Source organism: Podarcis liolepis, assembly GCF_965112155.1.
Source record: "Podarcis liolepis genome assembly, chromosome: 16".
In the NCBI taxonomy this organism is placed as follows: Eukaryota; Metazoa; Chordata; class Lepidosauria; order Squamata; family Lacertidae; genus Podarcis; species Podarcis liolepis.
In genome coordinates this window covers 32252020-32279592 of record NC_139567.1, presented here as the reverse complement: position 1 = coordinate 32279592, position 27573 = coordinate 32252020, and the positions used below count along the sequence as shown (strand labels likewise).

General features: G+C 46.7%; 1 protein-coding gene across 2 annotated transcripts in view; it reads right to left on the bottom strand.

The window, feature by feature from the left end:
• Positions 1-27573, bottom strand: part of ATP2A3 (ATPase sarcoplasmic/endoplasmic reticulum Ca2+ transporting 3) — an 87877-nt gene that overhangs the window by 43260 nt on the left and 17044 nt on the right. Inside the window, exons 2-6 of one of the 2 annotated variants that reach the window (XM_083479202.1) lie at positions 6920-6937; positions 6021-6103; positions 2530-2634; positions 1455-1593; positions 183-263 (exon numbers count right to left, since the gene is read on the bottom strand). In XM_083479202.1, coding sequence (XP_083335328.1) covers positions 183-263; positions 1455-1593; positions 2530-2634; positions 6021-6103; positions 6920-6937 — 426 coding nt within the window. The remainder of the gene's footprint in view (positions 1-182; positions 264-1454; positions 1594-2529; positions 2635-6020; positions 6104-6919; positions 6938-27573) is intronic. The other variant, XM_083479203.1, reaches the window with a different exon arrangement.

Here is a 27573-nt window from a genome sequence, read left to right as displayed (position 1 = left end):
CCGATCGGCAAGCCCAAGAGGCTCAGTGGTTTAGACCACAGCGCCACCCACGACCCTTCTGAGTTATCTGGGCTGGTCTTGCTGCGCCCAAAGTGAAAAAGATAAATCAGGGGGGGGCAGGGTGCGTCAGCAGGCACCAAGGAAGGTTCTCAGGGTAGCACAGGAAAAACACAGACACACACCAGTGAGAATGGACTGGTCTACTCGTAACGTCGTTGATTTGATCTCAATGATCCGGATATCGGCAGGCACCTTGTCACCAACTGTGAAAGGAAAAAGGACAACAATATGGTTCACAAGCAGAAACTGTTTGCATCTGATAACTGATTAAATAGGGGTGAAAGGAGACTTCCCCTGTTCTGATTCCTTATTGTTTTGGTTAGCTGTGCCATGAATTCCAGTGTGGTGTAGCGGTTAGAGTGCTGGACTTGGGAGAGTTACAGATAGGTAGCCGTGTTGGTCTGCCATAGTCAAAATAAAAAAATTCCTTCCAGTAGCACCTTAAAGACCAACTAAGTTAGTTCTTGGTATGAGCTTTCGTGTGCATGCATACTTCTTCAGATACACTGAAACAGAAGTTGCCAGATCCTTCTATATAGTGAGAAGGTGGGGAGGGGTATTACTCAGAAGGGTGGTGGGAATGGGAGATTGGCAGATAGCTGAGATGAGCCTGTTGACGACTCTTAACGACTGCAATAGGTCTTACAGGAAAAGGCAAGGGGTGAGAAGGTGAAAAATGGCTTAGTCATGTATAATGAGATAAGAATCCAATGTCTCTGTTCAGACCAGGTCTCTCCATGGTTTTAAGTTTGGTAATGAGTTGCAATTCAGCAGCTTCTCTTTCCAGTCTATTTCTGAAATTCCTTTGTAGTAAAACAGCTACTTTGAGATCTTGTATAGAATGTCCTGGGAGATTGAAGTGTTCTCCTACTGGTTTCTCTGTTTTGTGATTCTTGGGAGAGACCAGGGTTCAAATCCCCACTGAGCTCACTTGGGTGACCCTTGGGCCAGTCGCTCACTTTCAGCCTAACCTACATCACAGGGTTGTTGTGCGATAAAATGGGAGGAGAACTATGCATGCCACCTTGAGCTCCCCTGGTGTAATACTGTATATATGTAATGAATCAATCAATCAATCAATCCAGGAATTCTCTTGGATTCCAGGTTCACTAAAGCCTTATTAGCACATTGCCAGGATTCAGCCCTGCCTAGAGTTAAAACCTGAGGTCTCCTTGGAGGAAAAGCAGATGGCGCAGGAGACCCTAGCAGCCCCAGCAGCCAGCATGGCCAAGGACCAGGAACGATGGGAATTGGGGTCCAGAAAGTTGCTGCAACTCTAGATATGCAAAAAGGAATTGTGGATTGGCTAGGGAACAATTCTTCGCAGTTCATCACCCGAAAAAGTAAGAAGCACAAGGCAAAAACAAACGCACACAAAGCAAGGAAGGTCATACCTGCCACCTCTACAATATCTCCTGGGACAATGTCGCGTGCTCGGATCCGCTGAACTCCGTTCCTATCGGCCCTGATCACCTTCCCCATTTCTGGTTCATATTCCTTCAAGGCTTCAATCGCACTCTCTGCATTCCTCTCCTGCAAAGACGGGCAGTTTTCACATTAATTGGGGAGGGGGCTAGAGACGGGCAGTCTCTCCCCCCCCCCCCCCCGTTAGCAGCTTTCCATAAGAACCTTCAGAAAAAATTGAAATCCCTCAATGAGTTGCTTCAGGTATCCATTCTCTTTGGGTGCCTATGCCCCACAAGGAAAAAGCCCTGTTCTGGTGGCCTTCTCTCCATTTGTTCATTTGGCTAGCCCACCCAAAGGTGCTTCTCTCAGACACCCAGTAGATCACTGTGGCCTGCAGGGGAGCTTCTCCTGCAAAGTCCATAAATCTCAGGAGCCCCACTCTGCAGGAACTCTGAGCAGGGCCTTAAGGGTGCTGCCCCTGTTCTGTGGAACAGCATTCCTGTCGACAGGCCCCCACTCTGCACCTTCTGGAAACAACTGAATACATTTCGTTCCAATAGCCTTCCCCAGCTGGATAAAGGATTCTTTACCACAAGTATCCATTTGTTGGGGTTTTAGTCTTGCTTTAAAGGCATCCGCTTTTGCTTTTTCAAACCTTTCTTACTTGTCTTATGCATAAACAGCCTTGAGGTGGCAGTTTAGAACGCGATAAACAAATTAACTGTAATAATAACATTGTGCAACAGCAGGAGTCAGAATCATAGAACCGTAGAGCTGGAAGGGACCCCCCGGGGGTCTAATCCCCTGTAATGCAGGAATATTTTGCCCCTCGCGGAACTTGAACCCACAGCCCTGAGCTTACGGGTCTCATGCTTGACCGGCTGAGCTCTGTGTGCCACGCCGATTGTCCCACCCACTTCGGCCTCCAGCCACACCTGCCACAGACATGCGGAGATTGTGCCTGTGAGGAAATGCGGCCCCCGGCCTGGGAAAGGTTCCCCACATTGCATGATGGGAAACAAGGTGGCCTCCCCCAAGTCACGCTCCAAGGTGCCACCTTACCTGCCACACTCCCACCACTGCATTGGCAAGGAGGATCATGATAATGACAATGGGTTCCACGAAAGCCGTCACTGTTTCTTCCCCTTCCTCAAACCAGGCCAGGATCTGCAGAGGGAAGAGAGAAGAGGAAGGAAGGGCCATGAGCTCAGTGGTTAGAGTATATTTATCTTACCTTACCTTACCTTACCTTATCTTATCTTATTTATTTATTTATTTATTCATTCAAAAAAAATTTAATTTTCTGAATTTATAACAAAATATCAACAAATATAAACAAACAAACAAACATAGATCCTAACTGTAATAATTCCACTTTTGTTAACATTGTTAGGTGACTTCCTCAAATCCCCCTGGCTGAGTTTCCATGTACATCATTGTAGCAGTTTTCCAAAACTATTTTCACATAAAATTTACTTAGTCAATTAACATACCGTATTTTTCGCTCTATAAGACGCACCAGACAACAAGATGCACCTAGTTTTTGGAGGAGGAAAACAAGAAGAAATATATTCTGAATCTTAGAAGCCAGAACAGCAAGAGGGATCGCTGCGCAGTGAAAGCAGCAATGCCTCTTGCTGTTCTGGCTTCTGGGATAGCTGCATAACCTGCATTCGCTCCATAAGACGCACACACATTTCCCCTTACTTTTTAGGAGGGAAAAGTGAGTCTTATAGAGCAAAAAATACGGTATTTCTTTCTTTTCATTTTAACTTTAAACATATTAACATATTATTCTATAACATCCCATATTTAAATCCTAGGTCCATCTAGTACTTGCAAATAGAACTACTTGCAAGTACTAGATGGGCCTAGGATTTAAATATCTTAGCATATTTAGCTAAATAGTCTTTAAATTTCTTCCATTCCTCCTGGTGCTCCTTCTCCTTCTGGTTGCGGACTCTTCCAGTCAGGTCGGCTAGCTCCCAAAAGTCCATCATCTTCATCTGCCATTTCTCCACTATTTATTTGCTGAATTTATACCCCAGCTTTTCTCTCCAAGGAGCTCAAGGGGGGAGGGTTACAGAGTTCTTCTTATTCTCCCCCACCTCCCAATTAATCCCCACAACCACCCTGTGGCTAGGGCCGAGAGGCAGCAATTGGCCCAGGTTCACAGCTTTTTGGCAATGCCTAAAATACTCCATGGCTTCCACTGACCATTGGGCACTCTAAGCTTTGAACAGCTAATCTGAAAACTGAGCTAAAAAGTAGGTTATTTATTTAAGTGCTGGGTGCTTTTTGGCACACTAAATTCGGTATATTTTTCCCAACTGGGGGTACAGTGAGAACAGAAACCAAACCACACAGAAACCCTTTCCAGCCTTGTATTCGATCGAAAGAGAGACAGCGGTCATCAAACAGAAATCTACTTAACTCTCTGTTACTAGTCATTTTGTGTGTGTGTGTTTTAACTCCTACTTTGGCTGAATTTTCCTCGGGAAATATTCCCCGAGCAGCTGCAGAGCGTAATTCTCCCTTTTTTTCTTCGAGCGGAAAAGCCAAGTCGAAAAGCAAAGAAACAGGGACCTGTTGTGTTAATGCTACGCTTGGAGAAAGAGCAGACCGATTTGTGAAAGCGCCATTGAATTCCCACCGTGCTGTTCAGCTCTCTGTATTCTCATTTTTATCAGATTAAGTAATTGGCTGTTAATAAGGAAACAAAGTGTGTGTGGGGTGGGGAGAGCGAGCGAGGAAGGCAACCCACCAGGACTTATAACTCTTTTATTCAAAATATTTTAATTCTGCAAACTGGCGGTGGGGGAAGGAAAGGAAAAACTGGATATTGTAAAATTTCAGATTCGGTTTTTGGAGGTTGTTTAAAGCAAGCCACATCTCTGCTTGTCCCTGCACATGTCCCTGATGGTCTGCCCACTTTCTCGTGGTCCCTTGGAGTGCTAGTGGTGGAAGCATCAGTAAGAGGCAGTGTGGTATAGTGGTTAAAGTGTTGGACTAGGACTTGGGAGAGACCCAGGTTCAAATCCCCACTCAGACATGAAGCTCTCTGGGTGACCTTCAGCCCAGTCACTGTCTCTCCTGTCTAACCTACCTCAGAGCAGTGGCGTAGCGTGGGGGGTGCAGGGGGGCCGGCCGCACCGGGCGCAACATCTGGGGGGGGGTGCTCGCACTCGCAGCTCTCTGCCCCTACCTGGCTCACTCACTCTCTCTCACTGCAGTGCTGGCTGTGCGAATCCGATCCGAGCCGCTGGGTCGCTGCCCACTGTGGAAGGGGTGGGTGCCAGGCGTGCGGTGCGGAGAGAGAGAGAGGGACTATTTGGGGGAGGGACAGTGCAGCGGCCGCCCAGCGCAGCACTGAGCGCGGGAGAGAACCACACCAGACCAGACCAGGCAGCAGCAAGAAGAAGCTGGCAGCGGCGGCAGGTTAGGGGTTAGGGGGCGCAAATTACTTGCCTTGCCCCGGGTTAGGGGGCGCAAATTACTTGCCTTGCCCCGGGTGCTGACAACCCACGCTACGCCGCTGCCTCAGAGGGTTGTTGTGGGGATTAAATGAGGAGGGATGGAAGGACCCATGTAGGCCAAAGGTGAGATATGAATGCCATCAATAAACAATGTTGTCCATAATTATTACATTTACACATACAGGCGACTCCCCACTTACGCAGGGGTTACGTTCCCTTGCATGTGCACAAAAATAGTGGAAATACTGTCTAAACCTCTGGAAACAGACTGGTATGAATGGTGGCAAATGCCCCCACAATCGCTCCCTCCAAACCTTTCTCAAACTCCAACTCTCCATAGCCCTCAAAGGTTCATGGGATTTTACTTGCAAAGACTCTTGGGATTGGCAACCATGTCCCTGCTCTTTTCGCGCCATTTTCTTTACAGTTTTCCTGCTCTTTTGGGGCCGTTTTTGCCCTTTCTTGTGTCCTTTTGCAGTTTAAATCTATTTATATGTTTCCTGGCGCTGTGCGTATATGCGGTTGCACACAAGTTGAGTGTGCGTTGGTGGGGAGTCGCCTGTACAGCAGCTTCTCTTAAAATTGGTTTATGATGCTCCCCTTCATAGCAATCTCAGCGGGCCAGCGCCAACAAAATGGGGGCGCTGGGGATCAAGGAGGAGGCACACCCACACGTTCAGGAGGATCCCAAGATTGGCACGAATACCAAAAACAAAATCTGTAGAGGGAAAAGAAGCCCTGAGGAACGAGCAGTCAAAGTGGCCCCAGAATGTAGTCTTGGGCTCAGAGACTCACTGACTTAACATCAGGAAGAAGGATTATCTGGCAGCATACAGTGGTACCTCAGGTTACATATGCTTCAGGTTACATACGCTTCAGGTTACAGACTCCGCTAACCCAGAAATAGTGCTTCAGGTTAAGAACTTTGCTTCAGGATGAGAACAGAAATTGTGCTCCGGCGGCGGCAGCAGGAGGCCCCATTAGCTGAAGTGGTGCTTCAGGTTAAGAACAGTTTCAGGTTAAGAATGGACCTCCAGAACGAATTAAGTACTTAACTCAAGGTACCACTGTACTTACAAAGGAAACGAAGGCAGCCAAGAGGAGGATCCGAACTAGGAGGTCTTCAAACTGCTCTAATATCAGCTCCAGGAGCGATTTTCCTAGGAAGAACAATGAAAAACAAAAGCCAGAATTATCTTCAGTCCTTCAAAAATGCAGAATTCTAACCACTGAGTGACTTTGCCCCACAAACCCATCTCTCCACCCCAATAATGTATGTGGGTTGCATCCGATTTACTCCAGAGTAGACTTGCTGAAATTAATGGATGTGGCTAACTTAGGCCCACTCATTTCAATGGGTCTACCCTGAGCATGGCTAGCATTTCGATACAACCCTAAGGCTGTAATGTCATATCCACCAGCCTGAGATTTACTTCTGAGCAGGCAAGTCTAACATTGTGCTTTAAGGCTCTAGTCCTGTGCCAATGCACCCACCTGGGACTGAAGAATATACCACTGAACTCACCTGACTACATGAACAACAGATAAAGTGGCCACACTATTCTTGTGTCGTACCACCAGAGTGTTGGTGGAGGAGAAGAAAGACAAAATCTCTGGCACAAAGAAATTTTGACTGCCAGGCTAGAATCCTCCCTCTTGACACGCTAGATTTCTATATGCGGTGGGTGCTTACATAGATGGTTTCTGGGGACATTTTACTGCTCCCACACAGTGCATTTTGGAATGGCCAGTAGTCAGGGATGATGAGAGACAACAACATCTCAAGGGTGCCACATTGGAATGAGCTGTCTGAGCATGGAATAGATGCCTCATTTACTCCTACCCCCCGCAATGTAGGAACCACAGCTCAAGAATCACCAAGCTCCCCTTCCTTCTCCTCCTTCCTCCGCCAACCCAACCCACGTATAACAAAGCAGCTCTTCATGACCAAGCTGGATAACAGGAAGTCTGCGTACCTTCTTCAGCAGGGAGTTCTGCAGGTTTCCAGCGGAGAGCAGTCACGGACGGGAAAGAGTGGGAAAGAAAAAGGGCAGTCATTGATTTGCAAAAAGACCAAACACACAATCCAAATCTCTCATTGTTAGATGATACCAGTTGCAGATAGGTAGCCGTGTTGGTCTGCCATAGTCAAAATAAAAAAATTCCTTCCAGTAGCACCTTAAAGACCAACTAAGTTAGTTCTTGGTATGAGCTTTCGTGTGCATGCACACTTCTTCAGATACACTGAAACAGAAGTTGCCAGATCCTTCTATATAGTGAACTTCAGAGAAGCTGCTGAATTGCAACTCATTACCAAACTTAAAACCATGGAGAGACCTGGACTGAACAAAGACATTGGATTCTTATCTCATTATACATGACTAAGCCATTTCTCACCTTCTCACCCCTTGCCTTTTCCTGTAAGACCTATTGCAGTCGTTAAGAGTCATCAACAGGCTCATCTCAGCTATCTGCCAATCTCCCATTCCCACCACCCTTCTGAGTAATACCCCTCCCCACCTTCTCACTATATAGAAGGATCTGGCAACTTCTGTTTCAGTGTATCTGAAGAAGTGTGCATGCACACGAAAGCTCATACCAAGAACTAACTTAGTTGGTCTTTAAGGTGCTACTGGAAGGAATTTTTTTATGTTAGATGATACATTCACATACTCACTGTTTCCCAAACTTGAGTTTCCAGCTGTTCTTGGACTACAATTCCCACCATCCCTTGTCCTGCTAGCTAGGGATGATGGGAGTTGTAGTCCAAAAACAGTTGAAGACCCAAGTTTGGGAAACCATGCACTAGGACACATCTGAGAAGTGGATGGCCTGGTGTTAGCCTGTGGACTTATGTCTTCAAAAATGTTGCCCCCGTGTCTGGAGATTATATATTTTGAAGCATTTCTAAAGCACTCAACAGTTTCAAAATCTCCAGGTGTTGCGCACTATATGTACAATATGAAAAGGAGTTGCTGAACTGCATCGAGACATGTGCAAAGCTCTGAATAAAATGGACACTGGCTGAATCTTTGCCATTTCAATGCTGTGCAAGTCTGGGTGCTCTTGAAAAGCGGGTGGGTGCCTGTTCCTCCCCTGCCCAAAAAAACACCCCACATGCCACTTCATCGCTTCTCATTCCTCTTTCCCCCATTGAACACTTCCCCCAATTCCCCCAAAGATAATCCTCCCCCTCCCCAATGTTTTCCAGAGGGAGCCTCACGGGGTGGCCTGTTTCCACAGCAACCACCGTCGTGACTCCCGCTAATGCATTTAGCAGTGCTATATGGTGCTTCAGAACATTCAAAGCACCTCACATGCATTCTCTCTCCCCACAACCACTTTGTAAGGTAGGACCATATGAACGTAAGAAGAGCCTGCAGGATCAGGCCCAGGGCCCATCCTGTTCTCAGAGTAGCCAGCCAGATGCCTTCAGGGACCCGAAAGCAGGAGCAACTCTCCGCTCTTGTGTTCATCACTGCTTCTGTCTCCTTAAAAGTCATCCAAGATGCTGACTGTCGCTGCCTCCTGAGGGAGGGCGTTCCATAGTTCAACTATGCACTGCATGAATGACTTTCTCAGACCCTCCATGTGCCCCTGTTTTCCAGGGACAGTCCCGGATTTACAGAAGCCACCCCGGTTTCTGATTTGATCCCAGAATGCCCCACTTTCCCTTAGGACGTCCATATTTTTATTAGAGAAATGTTGGAGGGTATGGAGTTATGTAACTCCCGAGCTAAGAAGACTGGTAACTATACAACCCTTAGAAGACATGTGAAGGCAGCCCTGTATAGGGGAGGTTTTTTTAATGTTTAATTGTGTTTTTATATATATTGGAAGCCACCCAGAGCGGCTGAGGCAACCCGGTCAAATGGGCAGGGTATAACAACATCAGCAACAACAACACAAGCCAACAAAAACAACAAAAATAGCACATCCCTATTTTCATCAGTGAAATGTTGGAGGGTATGCTTTCTTTTATCTGTCCTGAATCTTCCACCATTCAATTTCATTGGAGGTCTAAAAGCCCTAGTGTTATGAGAGGAAGAAAACCATTTTTTTTCTAAACTAAAAAGTCCCCAAAAGGGCAACCTTTTTGCACTGGAGAATTTTTCCACCCACTTGATAGTTTTTAGTTGCCATTTTCTGAACCTTTTCCCGAGTTTACAATATAATTTTTGAGGGGAGGTGACCAGTACTGCACACTGTTCCGTATCCTGGAACTTGGTATTTGCACATTCCACCTTGCCAACAAAGGTCCATATAGTTAAAGCTATGGTTTTCCCAGTAGTGATGTATGGAAGTGAGAGCTGGACCATAAAGAAGGCTGATCGCCGAAGAATGGATGCTTTTGAATTATGGTGCTGGAGGAGACTCTTGAGAGTCCCATGGACTGCAAGAAGATCAAGGAAGGAAATCAGCCCTGAGTGCTCACTGGAAGGACAGATTGTGAAGCTGAGGCTCCAATATTTTGGCCACCTCATGGGCAGAGAAGACTCCCTGGAAAAGACCCTGATGTTGGGAAAGATTGAGGGCACAAGGAGAAGAGGACGACGGAGGACGAGATGGTTGGACAGTGTTCTCGAAACTACTAGCATGAGTTTGACCAAATGCGGGAGGCAGTGGAAGACAGGAGTGCCTGACGTGCTCTGGTCCATGGGGTCATGAAGAGTCGGACACGACTAAACGACAACAACATGCAACAGAGTTGGCTAATCTGTGGTCTCCAGATGCCGCTGGATTACAACTCCCAACATCCCTGAAGATTGGTCAAGGTAGCTGGGGTTGGTGGAAGCTGGATTCTCATGACTCTCCCAGGGCCCCTGATTAGCCACACCTCTCAAAGTGAATGTTCAGAGTGGAATTTTTGGCTATTTGCTTGATTCAGAGCTTCTCCAAATGGCGCATCACAGTCTTTGGTAGCTTAAATGACTCAAAAGCATGCATTTTGATATGATAGCCAAATATCTAAAGGGCTTTCAGATGGAAGATGGAGCAAGCTTGTTTTCTCCTGCTCTGGAGGGTAGGACTCGAATTGTAGAGGGTTGGACTAGATGACCCTCAGGGTCCCTTCCAACAATTCTATGATTCAGCAAGAAAATGCACATTTGTATCAATATCTGTCCACACACACACACACACACACACAGTATCTCAGACTGATGCAGTAACAAAACAGCATGAAATTATAGGTTAAAAATTTGCCAAAATGAGTCGGAGTAGAAATGAACAAATGCGCCTGTCCCTGCCCATCCTCTTCAAACTATGCAGCAAATTTTTAATGCAAACAGCTGAATCATATTGGGGGAGGGGAGTCAATTCCTGGCATCCACCAAGCTGCTCATTTTTTACTCTTTTTTTACATGATTAGCATTCAGTGAATGAGTTCACAATTCATAGCAAGCTCCCGAATGACTCACTGCTGCAGACAACACCGAACCTCTTTCTGAAAAGAGGAAAGCCTGCGGAAGAAGAGAGAGTGAGAGTGTCATCAGAGACAATTTGCAATTTCACTTTCGGTGGAAGAACGGAGCAACAATGAGCAAGGAGAGCAACACAGAAGACATTCACAGCGCCAGCGGAGGCAAATATTTGCTGTCTCCAAGCAAAGGCTGGCTCTCTAATTACAGTGGATGCTAGCCCCTGGGCCAGATGTGGCCCACATGTTTGTCCCTAAACAAAATGTACTTGCCCTCTGGTTTTGGCAAAAAGAAATGGAGGTAGGCACAACGTTGGGGTGGCTTGGGAAAAACATAAGAACGTCATTTTGGATCACAGCTGTCCATGGAGGGGCAGGTCAATTCTGTGTCCAGGGCAGCTGTCTACCAGCTCCATCTGGTACGCAGGCTGAGACCCTATCTGCCCACGGACTGTTTCACCAGAGTGGTGCATGCTCTGGTCATCTCTCGCTTGGACTACTGCAATGCACTCTACGTGGGGCTACCTTTGAAGGTGACCTGGAAACTACAACTCATCCAGAATGTGGCAGCTAGACTGGTGACTGGGAGTGGCCGCTGAGACCATTTAACACTGGTCCTGAAAGACCTACATTGGCTCCCAATATGTTACCAAGCACAATTCAAAGTGTTGGTGCTGACCTTTAAAGCCCTAAATGGCTTTGGCCCAATATACCTGAAGGAGTGTCTGCCTGGACACTGAGGACCAGCTCCGAGGGCCTTCTGGCAGTTCCCTCACTGCGAGAAGTAAGGTTACAGGGAACCAGGCAGAGGGCCTTCTCAGTGGTGGTGCCTGACCTGTGGAACGCCCTCCCATCAGATGTCAAGGAAATAAACAACTATCTGACTTTTAGAAGACATCTGAAGGCAGCCCTGTTTAGGGAAGTTTTTAATGTTTGATCGTGTTTTTAATATTCTGCTGGGAGCCACCCAGAGTGGCTGGGGAAACCCAGCCAGATGGATGGGGTATAAATAAATTATTATTATTATTAGGTACAAAAAGGCTGCTGGATCAGGCCAATTGTAGGGTTAGAAGGAACCCTGATGGTCAACTAGTTGAACCCCCTGCAACAGAGGAATCATTTAGCCCAGGCATCCCCAACCTGTGGCCCTCCAGATATTTTGGCCTACAACTTCCATGATCCCTAGCTAACAGGACCAGTGGTCAGGGATGATGGGAACTGTAGTCCCAAACATCAGGCGGGCCAAAGGTTGGGGATGCCTGATTTAGCCGAACGTGGGGCTCAAACCCAAACTGTGTATCTGAAATTAAGGGTCTCATGCTCTACCAACTGCCAATGGGCTATCTTGTTCTCAACAGCGGCCAGCCAGATATCTGTGGGAAACCCAGAAGCAGGATTTGAACACAAGACCCCTCTCTCCCGCTGCAGTTCCAGCATCTGGAATTCAGAAGAAGTGCTGCCTCCGACCGCAGAGGCAGAGTATTTTCATTTGCATCAACAGACTTGCATGACCCCCCCTTGCTGCAAAACGTTTGCATGTTGACGAATTGAAATATCTGCTAACCCGATTGAAATCAGAGACATAATTTTCCCCCGATGGCTGGAAATATTTCAGATCGAGAACAGCCAGCAACCATTTGTCCAATCGATACACGACCACCAACACACGGGTCCTTTGTTGGACTAAAAATGTTACAGTAATAATTCTTTTCTAAATACAAAAACAAATTTTGCCTTTCTCAGTCTTGCCATTTGGGAAAGGCTACTTTAACATAGAAGGAACGTGGGGGAAATCGGCTGCAGGCACACACAGGTTAAGTTTCTCTAAGATTAATTGGGTCTGGGAGTCACTTAGGCAACTGGAACTCCAACTGCAGCTGGTGTTTGACTAGCGCTGACATTTCAGCCTCCGCCAAGTCAAACAAACGTCCTTTTGCAATGGGAAGACCTCATCCCGGCATCCCTCACAAGCAAATGTGTGACGGGCAGGTGATGGAGAGGATAAACATGGGCAGGGATATTTGCATTTCGTACCTGCAAAGACAGCCTGCCCAATTGCACCGGTGCAACCTGCCTAAATCAGGCCGGATATATACATTTGCCTCTTGCAGGAGTCATTCTGCTCCTGTTAGCCATAAGGAGGGGGAAAACATAAAGACAAAACACCTTGGACACAGGAAATTCTCCTGAACCTTTCTTTCCCCCACCCGCTACTGCTCTGTGGTGCAGATTTCTCCTGGCCAATCTTTGCAGTCATAGGGATTAGAAGCTCGAGGCTTGTTAAGTTCTTTCTTGAATGAAAGAAATAAACATATCGTGGCATGGTCAATACGGGCCTAGGGAGCATCTCTGATGCAAAGCGGTGCATGGGGGTGAGCTGTAGATAAGGAGTGCTTCACTGCACTTCCTTTGAAGGAAGATGAACAAATTAACACCCATCGCCATATGCTTTGTAGCAGCAGGTTTTTGCTGCTTTTGGTGAACTTATCGACTTACTGCCGATTCTGATGGAGGCCGACGTGTCTCCTCACCTCAAAAACTAATGTGCTTGGCCTTCAGATTTTGCACTTCTCCAAACGTTGCAAAGGAAAAAGTACCACAAGGCATTAGAATGCTTCTTTTAAGGTAAAAGATTCAGCAATGCACACGCTAAAATAAAATACGATACCTAAAATGCAAATTTCAATGGGGAATTTGTTACTAGAAACGGCATTCTTAAGGCAAAAATTGATCAGACTTAAGAAACTGACACAGAACAGATATATGCATAGACAAGGGGTACCAGGAAAGCTGTTTCAGCCCAAGAGATGTTTTTCCTTCTAGGCAACATTCAGGGAGCCACATACATTGGTGGGAGGCGCCAGAGGCAAAAGTAGGAGGGGCTAGGAAAGCAACTTTTGCGCAGTAGGCGCATACTCATTCAGACACATTTATTTATTGCACTTCTACCCAACGAGCTCAAGGTGGCACACATAGTTCTCCTCACAACAACCCTGTGAGGTAGATTTGGCTGAGAGTGAGTGACTGGCCCATGATCGTCTAGTGAGCTTCATGGCTGAATGGGGATTCGAACCCTGGTCCACCGAATCAGAGGCCAACACTCTAACCACCACACCACCACCACCGGCTCTCTTTCTTCTTCCAGGCAAGCAAGAGACAAGACGACTGCCTCCTCCCGCCCATTCACAGATCCCTCCCTACACGCCGCAAATCAAATCGTAGCAGGGTTAAATCGCTAAGGACAAGGAAGAGAAAATAACAGCCCTTCCCAAGCAACACCATTTTGGGGAAATTGCCCCTGGATGAGTATCTCTGAAAAATGAATTGTTCTTTTCACTAGCTAAACCCCAGCCCAAACATATTAATGGGAGAGAAACCACGTCACAAAAGGAGACTGCCGTGTGTCAACCGCAGCTGACAGCTTAACACAACATGTCAGCCTGACGACTTCTCCCTCAGTTCTCAGCTCCCCGTTCCCTTTGAGGGAATTATGGATTAAAAGTGATAATGGCAACAATACATAGGCTGTTTTAATGTATATTTTTGCAGGAACGCAAGCCGTCCAGGTTTCGGGCTTCATCAAGATCTTGTGGAAGAGGGAGGAGCGATTCCCTATGAGGAACGGTTGCAGCATTTGGGACTTTCCGGTTTAGAGAAAAGGCGAATAAAGAAGTGACCTGACAGAAGGTTCTAGAACTATACAGGGCATGGAGAAAGGGGATAGAGGAAAGGTTTTCTCCTTCTCGCGCAACACTAGAACTTGTGGACATCCAACAAAGCTAAATGTTGGAGGGATAAAAGAAAGGGTCAAATTCATTGGGATGGCCCCAATTTACTGGATTATGACAAAGGCAGAGAAACTGACGACAAGAAGATCCTCCCCAATTAGGCTTACCTGGCATCTACATTAAGATCCATTTGGCATCAAATGAAAACCTGTCTGTTCTCCCCTGGCCTTCTCAAACTACATTTTAATGTATTTTTTTGTACTTGGAGCAGATTTGTTTCTGCAGGGCTTTGAATGCTCTCGCTGCTGTTTGTTTTTACGGCAGGAAAGTCAACTTTTTTAAAGGTTTAATCAATCTTTTTATTGTGGATTAAAACAAACTTTTCCATGAATGTTTTCATTGTGCATTGTTTGAGCCTCACAAAAGGATACTGTTGATTTGGGTGGCCCTCCAATGTTCCAAAGCAGGGATTGGTCACCTTTGGACCTCTGGGTGTTGTAGCTGGCGCTCCTTGGAACTGGTAGGGTAGAAGGCAGGGAAGTTAACAGTAGGTGGCGCCAGAAGCAATGACAGGCAGAGCCAGCTCACTCCAGCTTTGTCCCCATCTGTAAGGAGGTAAAGGGACCCCTGACCATTAGGTCCAGTCGCGGATGACTCTGGGGTTGCGGTGCTCATCTCACTTTATTGGCCGAGGGAGCCGTCGTACAGCTTCCGGGTCATGTGGCCAGCATGACTAAGCTGCTTCTAGCAAACCAGAGCAGCGCACGGAAGCGCTGTTTACCTTCTCGCCAGAGCGGTACCTATTTATCTACTTGCACTTTGACGTGCTTTCGAACTGCTAGGTTGGCAGGAGCAGGGACCGAGCAATGGGAGCTCACCCTGTTGCAGGGATTCGAACAGACCTTCTGATCGGCAAGTCCTAGGCTCTGTGGTTTAGACCACAGCACCACCCGCGTCCCTTTTCTGTAAGGAGGAGCCTGCAGTAAATCACACCATGCAAGTTGTAGTTAACTCTTTGTTGGCAAAAGCAGGATCCGCACAGAATTACCATGCCTAATTGGCACATCAACTAATCTCTGTTATGCTCTTTTCATTTATTTGCACGTTCTCAGAGACCGGGGGAGTGGGGAGGGTGAGGAGCTGGTCTCAGCAGAAGAGGGAGACTCCCTGGCCTCCTCAGCCACCTTTTGGACCCCCCTTCCTCTCCAGCCTCTGCTTCAGCCTCAGAGTCTGAACTGCACTCTGCCACAGACTCTTCCTGCTCACTAAACCTTGTTGTCCCTCCAGCCTCTGACTCCTCTTCCGCTCCATCTTCTCCTTCTCTCCAGTCTGACCCAACACCTGCTATCTGGCTTTTTTATTTAAAAAAAATGGAGATGCTGGTGATTAAAATTTTCTACAAAAAAAATGGGCACTCTACTGCTGAGGTATGAAAGACCCTTCACATAATCTCGCCTTAGGGTTGAGGACTTGCTATTAGGTACAGCAGTAGCACATCTTCTCTCTTTTCCCCTCCTAATGTTTGAATACCTCTCTAATATACATATTTTCCTAAGGATGTCGTCACGCTGCAGTTCGCTCCATCTCCCAACAGGTGGCGACATGAACGGCAACACGATGGCAGACCTGGCTTTCAGAGCTGCTGAGTCATCGCAACAGTGTTGTGGGGGGGGGGGACCAGAGGTGGAGGTGGGCAGCTGAGGATGTTGGGCGATCAGCCAGGTCCAGGCTGGCAGGTGGCCCAGAGCAGCCAGCGGAGATTTGGAAAGGTCTGTGTGGAGAGGGAAGAGATGGCATTTGTGAGAGAAGAGGTCGGGGGTTCAGCCCCTAGTATAACGCAAGCATCTCCCCACCTGTGCCCAGATGCCAAAAAATAATTAAATAAATCAATTTTAAATGGCAAAAAGGCACGAAAAGGGTAAAAGCAGCTCAAAAAGAACGGGGAAACGGCTAGTGATCCCAGAAGCCTTTGCAACTGCAATCCCAGGAGCCTTTGCGACCTGTGGCGAGTTGGTGGTTTTGAGAAAGAAGGGTTTATACAGGTTTTTCAGATGGTGTTCCCCACTGTACCTGATTTCACCCGGGAACGCAACCCCCACGTAAGTTGGGAGATGCCCGTAGATATTTGCTGCAACAAAGCAATTGCGTTGGCAGCCTGGTTGGCGCTTGCACGGCCTCCCACAATGCCCCAGGGCAGGGCTAGCGGCTTTCCAGGGCATTGTGGGAGTGCGGGGACGACGACTGCCACAAGAACAAAAAGGATGCGAGAATATCTGGAGGAAATTCAGCAAAGGCATCTGTTTTGGAGGGTAGGCGGGGGAGAAAAATAAAAACTCGGCAGCCGAGAAAAAGGCTGATGGACTAGATGGGCCTTTGGCCTTTCGTAGAATGTGAAGAAGCTCAAAGACTTCTAAACCACCAGCTCCTGGCGTGCTACAGCTTTCAGGAAATCCTGGACCTTATTTGCCTGCTCACACCCAGCTGCACAGTGTTTACTTTTTTTTTTTTGCTTACCCGCCCTCCTCTTTTTCTGTTGCATTTGCAATTTTGCAGGCTCCACCCATGAACAAGAGACAACAGCTAGCCCTGCGTGAACTCTTTCTGCTTCCTAGCCGAATAAACGGCACGCCTAAACAGGGCTGGGATATCCCTTTCTGCCACAAATCCAGGGAACCCCCTTTTGCAGCCGGGCTGGCCCAATCAGGTTCCAAGAGGGAAAGCAAAGCAAAATACCATTTCCCCTCAGCCCATGTCACAACAGACAAAAAGGCCAAGATCAACCCAGGAAATTTCTGCTGCCGCCGGTGCTAAAAAACGGCAGCCAGCTTCAGGTCTCTTTCTCCTTTTTTCCCTTTTCCGCAAAGGCAGGATTCAAACAGAACAACCGAGGAGATGTCTGCCCCCCAAGTTTCCAACGCATCTCGCTCTCCTCACACTTGCGAGAGGTCCCCAAAGGTGCACATTAGAAGGTCGCATTCTGACCCCCCTGTGACAGATTCACGGAGAAGTCTAAGACGGAGGTGGTTTTGGCCAACGCTTGCCAAAGCAAAACACAGCAGAGTGAGTTTCCAGAGAAATCCCCAAAGTGCTTTAAAAAGAAAAGGGGGGGGGGGGACGTATTTGAATTTTGAAAGAGAGCCAACGGTTCTGGGGGCAAACAAAGGAAGCCAACCCAATGTAATACAGTGGTACCTCGGGTTACATACGCTTCAGGTTACAGACTCCGCTAACCCAGAAATAGTGCTTCAGGTTAAGAACTTTGCTTCAGGATGAGAACAGAAATCGTGCTCTGGCGGTGCGGCAGCAGCAGGAGGCCCCATTAGCTAAAGTGGTGCTTCAGGTTAAGAACAGTTTCAGGTTAAGTACGGACTTCTGGGAACGAATTAAGTACTTAACCCAAGGTACCACTGTAAATTCAAGCAGGAGCTGAGCATTTTTTGCTTATTTTCTCAGTACAGCACACTTCCTGTGTGGCTCTATTTATGTTCTTATTTATTCTGCACCCCCTCTTTTGTTTTTGCCACCGCGGCCCAAACTGGTGGGAGCTCGGGAGCAGGGGCCAAAAAGGGGACACATTATCTGTCACCCCTGCTTTGCAGGCTCAGGGGTGCTAGTTAAAAGGACCCAGAAGGCAGGCTAACAAATGTTACAACGTTAAGCCAGCAGCAAAATCTTACAGTTGGGGAAACTGCAGTGAACCCTCCCAAAAGTTACTCACAGGAAACCACAGCAGCATTTCCCGCGATATCAGGCCTGGCGCTTTTCAAACAGAGGTTTCCCTTAAGAGGTATTTTCCACCTCCGCCCTCCACAACACCACAGACACACACACAAAATACATCCACACACAAACTGGACTTTTGTTTAAAGCCTGGCAAGGAAAAGTAAAACAAGGGTTGTCCCAGGAAGGTTTCCGCCGAAGCTGATAAAGTTATGACTTGCTCCTACCTCCCTGCCCCTTGCCCCCACCTGTGCTGATCGTGATAAGATCTCTCTTAAGACTCTGTTCTCAAACAGCTTGTTTTTTGCAAAGCGATGCCAAGAAAACTAAAACCCCTGAGCTCCTTAGTGGAGCGGGTCAGAGCTCTGGGACAGCTATGAAGTTTCCAGTAAGGGAAATAAGTGTAAAAAGATTTGACACACACACACACACACACACACACACAATTGTATGCAAGTCACCAGTTTACAAGCAAGATCGGCTTAGTCCAGGAATGGGCAAATCTGTCTTTTTTTAATGACCCATGGCATCTTGGCATTTTTCAGTCCATCATTCTCTTCCATTTCTACACTAACCAGTATTTTTTTCTTTTAATCCTTTCATAATATGTAATTCCATACATATCTAAATGCAGATATTCTGCCCAAATACTTCCTCATGCAATATTTAAGACAGCTAGTCCAACACCCACAGTTGCAGGAACCACAGCTAAAGAATCCTTGATAGATGACCCACCTAACCTCTGTTTGAAACCCCCCCCCCCCCAATGAAGGAGAGTCCACCACTTTGCAAGGTCATACACTCCGCTGTCAAACAGCTCTAACGTAAGGAAGTTCTTCCTAATGCTTAGTCTGAATCCCCATTCTTGCCACTGAATCAATTGATTCGGGAGCTACACTCTGGAGCAGCAGAAAACAAGCTTGCTCCATCTTCCATGTGAAAGCCCTTCAGATACTTGAAGGCGGCTCTCATATCATCTCTCAGTCTTCTCTCCTCTAGGGCTGAACATGAACATCCTCAATTCCCTCAGCCATTCCTCCTAAGGCTTGGTTTCCAGGCCTTTTTTAATTATCTTGGTCCATCCTGTCTCCTCACCTTCCAGCTTGTCAATACCCTTCTTACATTTTGGACTACAACTCCCATCATCCAGAACCAGTATGGCTCAACGCCTGTCCCCACCCCCGGAATGGATTTATGGCCTCCTACTCCCTTAACTGCTCTATACTATAATTATTTTGGCCCTGGGTTTTAGTGTTGTGTACAAAGGAACTCTCTTATTTCATTGCTTTCTACAGTGGTACCTCAGGCTAAGTACTTAATTCGTTCCGGAGGTCCGTACTTAACCTGAAACTGTTCTTAACCTGAAGCACCACTTTAGCTAATGGGGCCTCCTGCTGCTGCCGCACCGCCGGAGCATGATTTCTGTTCTCATCCTGAAGCAAAGTTCTTAACCTGGAAGCACTATTTCTGGGTTAGCGGAGTCTGTAACCTGAAGCGTTTGTACACTCTTGTTCATTCTTGTACACTGCCCTGGAATCTGCTTGCATGAAGGGCACGTTTGTGTGTGTGCATAAGACACACACACACACACACACGGGGCTGGCCCCTGTTCATTCAGCTCACCAACCCCCTGCCATTCCCCCCAACCCCCTAGAGTCTAGGGCCTAGACAAATGGTTCCCAAAGTGGGCAATACCGTACTCCTGGGGGACAGCTGGATTACCTAGGGAGTGCTAAGAGTTTCCAAGTGTCATAAAGAGCCCTTCCCCATTATTCTCCCATTAGCAACTGGCATTCACAGGTAGACTGCCCCTGCACAGGGAGGCTTTATCTCAGCCATTAGACCCAAATAGCCTTCCATGAGTTTTCTCTAATCCCAATTGTGGTTTTTTGTTGTTGTTGTTAATGCCCTATAGGAAATGCAGCAGGACTAAAGAAAACCCGCGGCCCCCTTTCACATGCTGCTGGGTTAAAACTCCCATCACCTCTAACCACTGGTCATGCTGGCTGGGCTTGGTGGGAACCAACAGCATCCAAAGTACTTCATGTCCCTCCCTGAAGCACAGCAGGTCTACAGAGATCCTGGTTCGTGCATGCAAGCAAGCCAGGCATCGGAGACATTTCTAGGTGTTATCAAAATGTGTGTCTTCCTGCAAACACAATTGGGTTGTGTGGAGGGGGGGAGGGCACAGAAAAATTGCATCTTTGCACTGTATTATGGGAACAGGAAGGAGCCTTGCGCTCTGATAAAAACCGCTTACAAATTGACAAGCAAAAGCCGACAGAGAGGCTTGTTTCCCACTCTTTTTGGTTGTTGTTTTTTTTCCAGCTCCCCGTAATCATTTTCCATTTTGTCACCTCCCAAGGTCAACAGCGGGACTAAAATAAGGAAAATGTGGTGAGCCAGTGGAGAAAGGCGGCGGCAGCTGGGGGGGGCGGGGGGAGGAGAGAGAAACAGAACAGCCTCGCTTTTGTCGCCTCTTGACAACCTGCAGAGCCCTTGTAAAAGTTGCAAAGTCGGTGTTAAGCGCAGGAGCTGAGCCAGAGCCCAAGAAGCAGCAAGAGCAGCTGTTCCAGGGAGGAGCCTGCTGGATGAGGCCAATGGACCACCAGCATCCTGTTCCCACAGTGGCCAACCAGATGCCTCTTCTGGGAAGCCTGCAAGCAGGATTCGAACACAAGAGCCCTCTCCCCTCCTCTGGCTTCCAGCAACTGGTATTCAGAAGCATCACTGCAAATGCAGTATATAGCCATCAATGCCAGTAATCACTTATAGCTGCATCCTCCATGAATCTATCTTGAGGTTGAATCCCGGAAAGACAGAAGTACTGTTTCTGAGGGGACAGGGGGTAGGCAGGTGTGGGGGATTCCCTGCTCCTGAATGGAGTAACTGTGTGCAGTCTGGGTGCACTCACAGCCGTCCATGGTAAAGGTAAAGGTAAAGGGACCCCTGACCATTAGGTCCAGTCGTGGCCGACTCTGGGGTTGCGGTGCTCATCTCGCTTTATTGGAAGAGGGAGCCGGCGTACAGCTTCCGGGTCATGTGGCCAGCATGACTAAGCCGCTTCTGGCGAACCAGAGCAGTGCACAGAAACACCGTTTACCTTCCTGCCGGAGCGGTACCTATTTATCTACTTGCACTTTGACGTGCTTTCGAAATGCTAGGTTGGCAGTAGCAGGGACTGAGCAACGGGAGCTCACCCTGTCGCGGGATTCGAACCGCCAACCTTCTGATCAGCAAGTCCTAGGCTCTGTGGTTTAACACACAATGCCACCCACGTCGCCAGCCATGGAGGCACAGGTTAATCCTGTGTCCAGGGCAGCTGTCTACCAGCTCCATCTGGTACGCAGGATGAAACCCTACCTGCTCGTGGACTGTCTCGCCAGAGTGGTGCATGCTCTGGTTATCTCCCGCTTGGACTACTGCAACGCACTCTACGTGGGGCTACCTTTGAAGGTGACTCAGAAACCACAACTAATCCAGAATGCCACAGCTAGACTGGTGACTGGGAGTGGCTGCCAGGGCCATATAACACCGGTCCTGAAAGACCTATATTGGCTCCCGGTATGTTTCCAAACACAATTCAAAGTGTTGGTGCTGCCCTTTAAAGTCCTAAGTGCCTTTGGCCCTGTATACCTGATGGAGTGTCTCTGCCCCCATAGCTCAGCCCGGACACTGAGCTCCAAAGGCCTTCTGGCAGTTCCTTCCCTGTGAGAAGTGAGGTTACAGGGAACCAGGCAGAGGGCCTTCTTGGTAGGGGCACCCGCCCTGTGGAACGCCCTCCCATGTCAAGGAAATAAACAACTACAGTGGTACCTCGGGTTAAGAACTTAATTCATTCTGGAGGTCCGTTCTTAACCTAAAACTGTTCTTAACCTGAGGTACCACTTTAGTTAATGGGGCCTCCCGCTGTCGCCGCACTGCTGGAGCACGATTTCTGTTCTCATCCTGAAGCAAAGTTCTTAACCCGAGGTACTATTTCTTTGTTAGCGGGGTCTGTAACCTGAAGCATCTGTAACCTGCAGCATCTGTAACCTGAAGTGTCTGTAACCCGAAGTACCACAGTACATGACTTTTAGAAGACATCTGACAGCAGTCCTGTAGAGAGCAACTTTTCGAAGTCTCATGTTTTATTATGTTTTTATATATGTTGGAAGCCATCCAGAGTGGCTGGGGCAAACCAGTCAGATGGACAAGATACTAGGGTTGCCATAGGTCTGGAATTTTCCAGACACAGCCCATATTCAGCCCCATTAAGCAGAGTCCAGGCAGAAATCGCTGAAATATCCAGGAAAATCCAGACGTATGGCAGCCCATGTCAGTAGTGCAGATCTGGGCAATTTTCATAAAAAATAGCTCAAAACCAGCTCAAAAACTCCTGTCATGTCACTTCCGGCTTGCTTTTCGCTAAGTTAAGGAATCCCAACTGCTGCTAGCTTTCTTCCTTTTTTACGTGGTTTGCAAAAACCCTTGCAAACGAAACGTGGTGGCAAGGTGGGGGGCAGTGCCCCTCTGAACAAGGCAGCAACCCCCCCCCCGCCTTGTTGGTCTGCCAACTTCTTCCTGAGAGTGTGGTACCTCAGGAGTACGGTTTTGCATAAAAACGTAACTCTCGCTACCCATGCAAAACCCAATCAGTACAATCAGGCACTTGCTATCTCAGTGGTCTGTATTTTCTTTTCCAGGAAGGAAAGAATGGGTGGAGAGGTAAAAAAGAAAAGAAAAAAACAAACCATAACCAGACCAAAAGCAGCCTAACGGCTCTTGTGTCATGGATGCTGACAGCACAAGACAGAAACCTTTCTGACTTTTTTTTTAAGGCAGGGAGGGGCATATTATTTATTATTATATCTATATTCCATCTTTCTCAGGATCTGGCTTCTTAGCCCTGTGGCCAAAGAGAGAGGCTTCCAGGAAGCCCACTATCTGGACACAAAGGTGGCAATGTTTTTCCTGCTCTTGCCCTGCAGGAAGAGGCATTCGGGAGGTAGACTGCTGCTGAACAGGGAAGATCCATTTGATTGGAAGATGCAATTGTACGGAATCAAATTGTCTGATTTAAATCAATATAATAATAATAATAATAATAATAATAATAATAATAATAGTTGTTGTTGTTGTTGTTGTTGTTGTTGTTGTTGTTGTTGTTGTTGTTGTTGTTTTATTTTATTATGTGTACCCAGCCCATCTGACTGGGTGCCACACCACCAACACACACATTGGAGAAAGAGAGATACCAAGATCAGCTTTGTTTAGGTTTTTCTTGCCCCGCAGGTGCTAAAAGGCTGTCAAGCCACAAAGGAAGATGCAAGAAGCCTCCAGGGCAGAATACCTGCAGTGGCAAGAGTCACACCTCATTTCTCTTCAAGAGAGAAGGGGAGGGGTGGAGTCCCACCCAGCCACGTCAGGCTTGCAAGCTCTTGAGATAATAGGCAGAACTGTGTTCCCAGGCAAGCTGCTCAGGCAGTGCCACTCAACTGTGTCAATAACAACAACTTAAATCTAATACAAAACATTTAGACACTAATTTGCAATTGATCTGAGTGTCTAATTTATATTTTTTGTCCCTCCTTTTCATTAAAATAATACATACTATTTTCTTTCTTTGAATCGTCTACAGATCTAAATGCACAAATAAAAACATTTATGTTAAAGTGTTTTGTTTCCTCTTTCTTTTCCTATTTATTTGTTTCTATAGGTTCCTTTCCTTTTTAAGAGGTTCGTAAGATTCTGAACAATGGACTGATGTTTCCCCTTTAGAAAATTTCCTTTATTCATTATTTATTTCATAAAATGTATACATCGCTCGACCATATATCTCAAAGAGGATCATGGGCGTAGCGAGGATTTTTGTTGGTGGGGGCAGCGAAAGTTGTTGAGCAATAAAATAAACAATGAAATTATCAACAGGAAGAACTAACGACGACAATTTCAAAAAGTTGAAACCAGAAATTAAAAAAGATTATAACTTGCATCCAAAGTGCAGGTGATGCCACATTAAAAGATTGAGCTCTTCCAAATGTGGAACAGGTATTATTAATCTGCCAATCAAAGCGGTCGAGTGGGTACATCTGGAGTAACGATATGCCTACAGTGGTTTGGAGACCAGAGACAGGTTTAGTCACAAAACATCAGAGAATACAGACTAGGCTATTTAGCCATTGGCACATGACTGACAACAGATTCCAAGACATTTGCATCCAGCAGCAAAAGAGGGATAGACCTGTATTTTCCCAAGTTTTCACATCTGGAGGAGGTAGTTAACCAATATGGCGTTCCTCCGGACTTATTTCACACATTGTTCCATTGTTCAGGCAAAAATTAGAAATTTAATTTTCGTTGAGCCAGTGATGCTTTCAGTGGATAGTGTCATTAATAGCATTTCATCACTAGATGGCACTGGACTTACTGTATGTGGGTGGAGTCGGGCGTTTGTTGTGTCTGTCCTTGCGGAAGACAGAGACAATAAAGTTCTTGTCTGACTTCCTGACAGCTGTGTTCTCCAAGTATTCCCTGACCTGCCCACTCACAGCACTCCATAAAAAACTAAAAAAACGGGTGGCTATGAGTCGTCTTTGACCTTAATAGAAAAGTTCCCTTTGAGTATTCAAATTGGTCAGATCTGAACACTGAACAGCTGCTATTACAAAGGGGAGGTAGAAGAAAATACCATATCTAAACTGCAATCACTTTTGTGATAGTGGGGAAACAGAGGATCTGAATTTTCACTGCCAAGGAAGTAGCTACAATAATTTTGCTCCACATTCTCCTTTTGAAACATTGTATGATTAACAGCTTTTCAAACTTTTAAAAAATTAAATCCAGAAAAGTGTTCCATTATAGACAAGGTGTCTGCCTTCGCTAGAAATACCTAGCACCTTCTGTGTAAATCTCTTTGAGACGGTGGTTTAGAAGGCAATTAATAAATCAATGATAATAATAATTTGTAAACAAAACATTTCCAAAAGGACCATACTGCCAATTCTCAATGTGATAATTAACTATTCTTTATTACTTATAAACAGTTTAATTAGCAGCTGCAGATGTCTCTTTGTCTGAGCATCAACATGAGCAAAATAGGTTTGCTTAATTGCTGATGGCGCCTGAAGCTTCCTTTAATTATTTGTTTTAAAAAGTTATTTGTTGCTATTTAATACGGTGATGCTACAGTTTACCGGCATACAGTAAATATATTCAGACCAGCAGTCTCATAACCTGACATTATTTGGGAAGCCTAACGGGGGGAAATTGTGCCGTTTTCAAAGGTTCAGTCCGCCGCCTTGATTCAAAATGGCGTCTAGTTGCATCTAAACAAAGGAAAAGTTGCTCCTTGATCCCAGGACCCATCATGCAAAAGTATCTTAGGCGGTGTTGAAAGCAAACAAAAACAGCTATCTAAAATATGTGGTAGATTTTAGCTTTTGCGACAAGATGATCATTTGTGTGCATATGACAAGTTCCATGGGGTAGCCATCTTGTTGTGGCAGTATAGTGTGACTGTGGCCTTTTCCTGCTCTTTGACGTACGGTAGTCAATGTTAAGTTGTGGGTGAACATATCAGACGACACAGCGATTCTTCAAACAGCTCTTCTTTATTCAGAGGCCACAACAGAACTGAACTGAAGAGCTCAGTCAGCCTGCTTATATAGAGCTCCAGAACAACGGAACTGCAGCAACTTTCTAAAACTATCCAATCACTGAACTATTTCAATCCTGAATCACACACACCCACACACACACACAGTGTGCAGATGTGAATGCTGTATTTTAATTCAGTTGCATTCTCCTCAGGAGAGGAGAAACCCAATGAAATTAACAGCTGTGTCTATCTGAGCTCCATTAATTTCAATGAGTATACTATGCAGAGGACATAGTTGGATAGAACCAAATGATTTTGTACTTTTTTTATGCTGTACAATCCTTTGGTTCTGTTTTGTGATATGTGGGAGCCCACTGGCAAAAGATGGGCGTATAAATTCAATCAAAGTAATGATTTTGTGATGGGTCTAGTTCTCTTGAATCAGATCCAAATCAAGTCACTTTGAGAGCTTTTAAAGTTGTGGCGAAGAGGGAGGTTTGTCTCTCCAAAGTCTGCGTAACACCCAGTTAGCACCGGCGAAAATCCACTCTTCCACATAATTTGTCATGGGTGCAGCCGCCCTGACCCACACTCCCCTGCTATCTGGTTCAGTCATCACTCCTGCCCCTCAGGCGATGTGCCGTTTTGACGTTTGCAAAGCACAGTTCCTAAAGACATACTGTTCGGCAGGCGCAGTTATCCGACACAAGCATGTGTCAAAGAGATGTCCGTCCCGCCCAAAGATGTCCACACCTGGCACACCAAAAAATATTTCCAGCAATAGCCTCCAGCCCATTTCCTCATTGCTCTTTTCTGAAGAACATAATTTACATTTCTGAACAAAGGTCAGCGCCAGCCAGAAAAGGGAAGAAGCTGAAGTTGTACGACCCATATGGACTTCAGAACATTGGCTCACCCAGCTGGGTAACATGTCCACTGATATAATAAATAAATAAATAATATTTATTACTTATACCCCGCCCGTCTGGCTGGGTCTCCCCAGCCGCTCTGGGCGGCTCCCAACATATCAAAAACACCATAAAACACTAAAAAGTTCCCTAAACAGGGCTGCTTTCAGATGTCTTCTAAAAGTCAGATAGTTGTTTATTTCCTTGACATCTGATGGGAAGGCGTTCCATAGGGCGGGCGCCACCACCACGAAGGCCCTCTGCCTGGTTCCCTGTAACCTTACTTCTCGCAGGGAGGGAACCGCCAGACGGCCCTTGGAATTGGCGTCCGTCCCCCGTCCCCCTCAGTGAATCACAAAACTGTAGAGTTGGAAAGGACTACGAGGGTCATCTCATCCAACCCCCTGCAATGCAGGAATCTTCTTGTGACGCTGTGGACTCATTTAGCAGGCAATACTGGAGTTAGGAACATAGGAATCGGAATCAAATACTGAATCAGCCCACTGGTCCACCTATCTCAGTATTGTCTACAGTACACTAAAGAGTTTCAGGAAGGAGCATACCTGGAGGTGCCATTGGAAGTTGGACCTGAGACTTCTGGAATGCAAAGTAGATGCTCTACCACTGAGCTACAGCCCTTCCCTTAAAAATAAACCAAGACTCCAGTCCTCATGGTTCTGGAAATATGGGTCTGGTACATGGGTCTCTCCAACCCTAACTAGCAGAGATGCTCTTGCAGATTGGAGCTAGACCTTCAGCATGCAAAAGCTACAGCCCTTTCTGAAACCTTTGGGGGTCAAACCTTTGACCTCTGTCTTAGTAGCAGTAAATGTTTCTTCACCTCCCCAAACGGGACCAACAGGGCATGGCTAACTTCCCACGCTAAGCCTAAGGTTATCCAGGGGTGGCTGTCACTCTGATTTCGTGTTATTGCTATTTTGCACCCCCTCTCTCAGAATTTGAGTCCAAAATGTTTGGCGACTTGAGCCAAGGGGACCTGGGCTCCAAACCCACAACCGACCGCACAGCTTACTACGCAGTCACTGTCCACCAAGCCTACCTCGTGGGGCTGTTGTGGTGAGGATGGGAAGGGGAAGGAACAGGCAAGCTATTCTGATCCGCTTGGAGGAAGCTGTGCAAGAAACATAAGACTCTTAGGAACTGGAACCGCCCCCTCCCCTGATTTCCAGAGAATCTCAGCGTACACAGACCCATCTATTTTCTCCGGAAGCAACCATAGAAATTGGGATTTCGCGGCGACATGTAAAAAAGCACA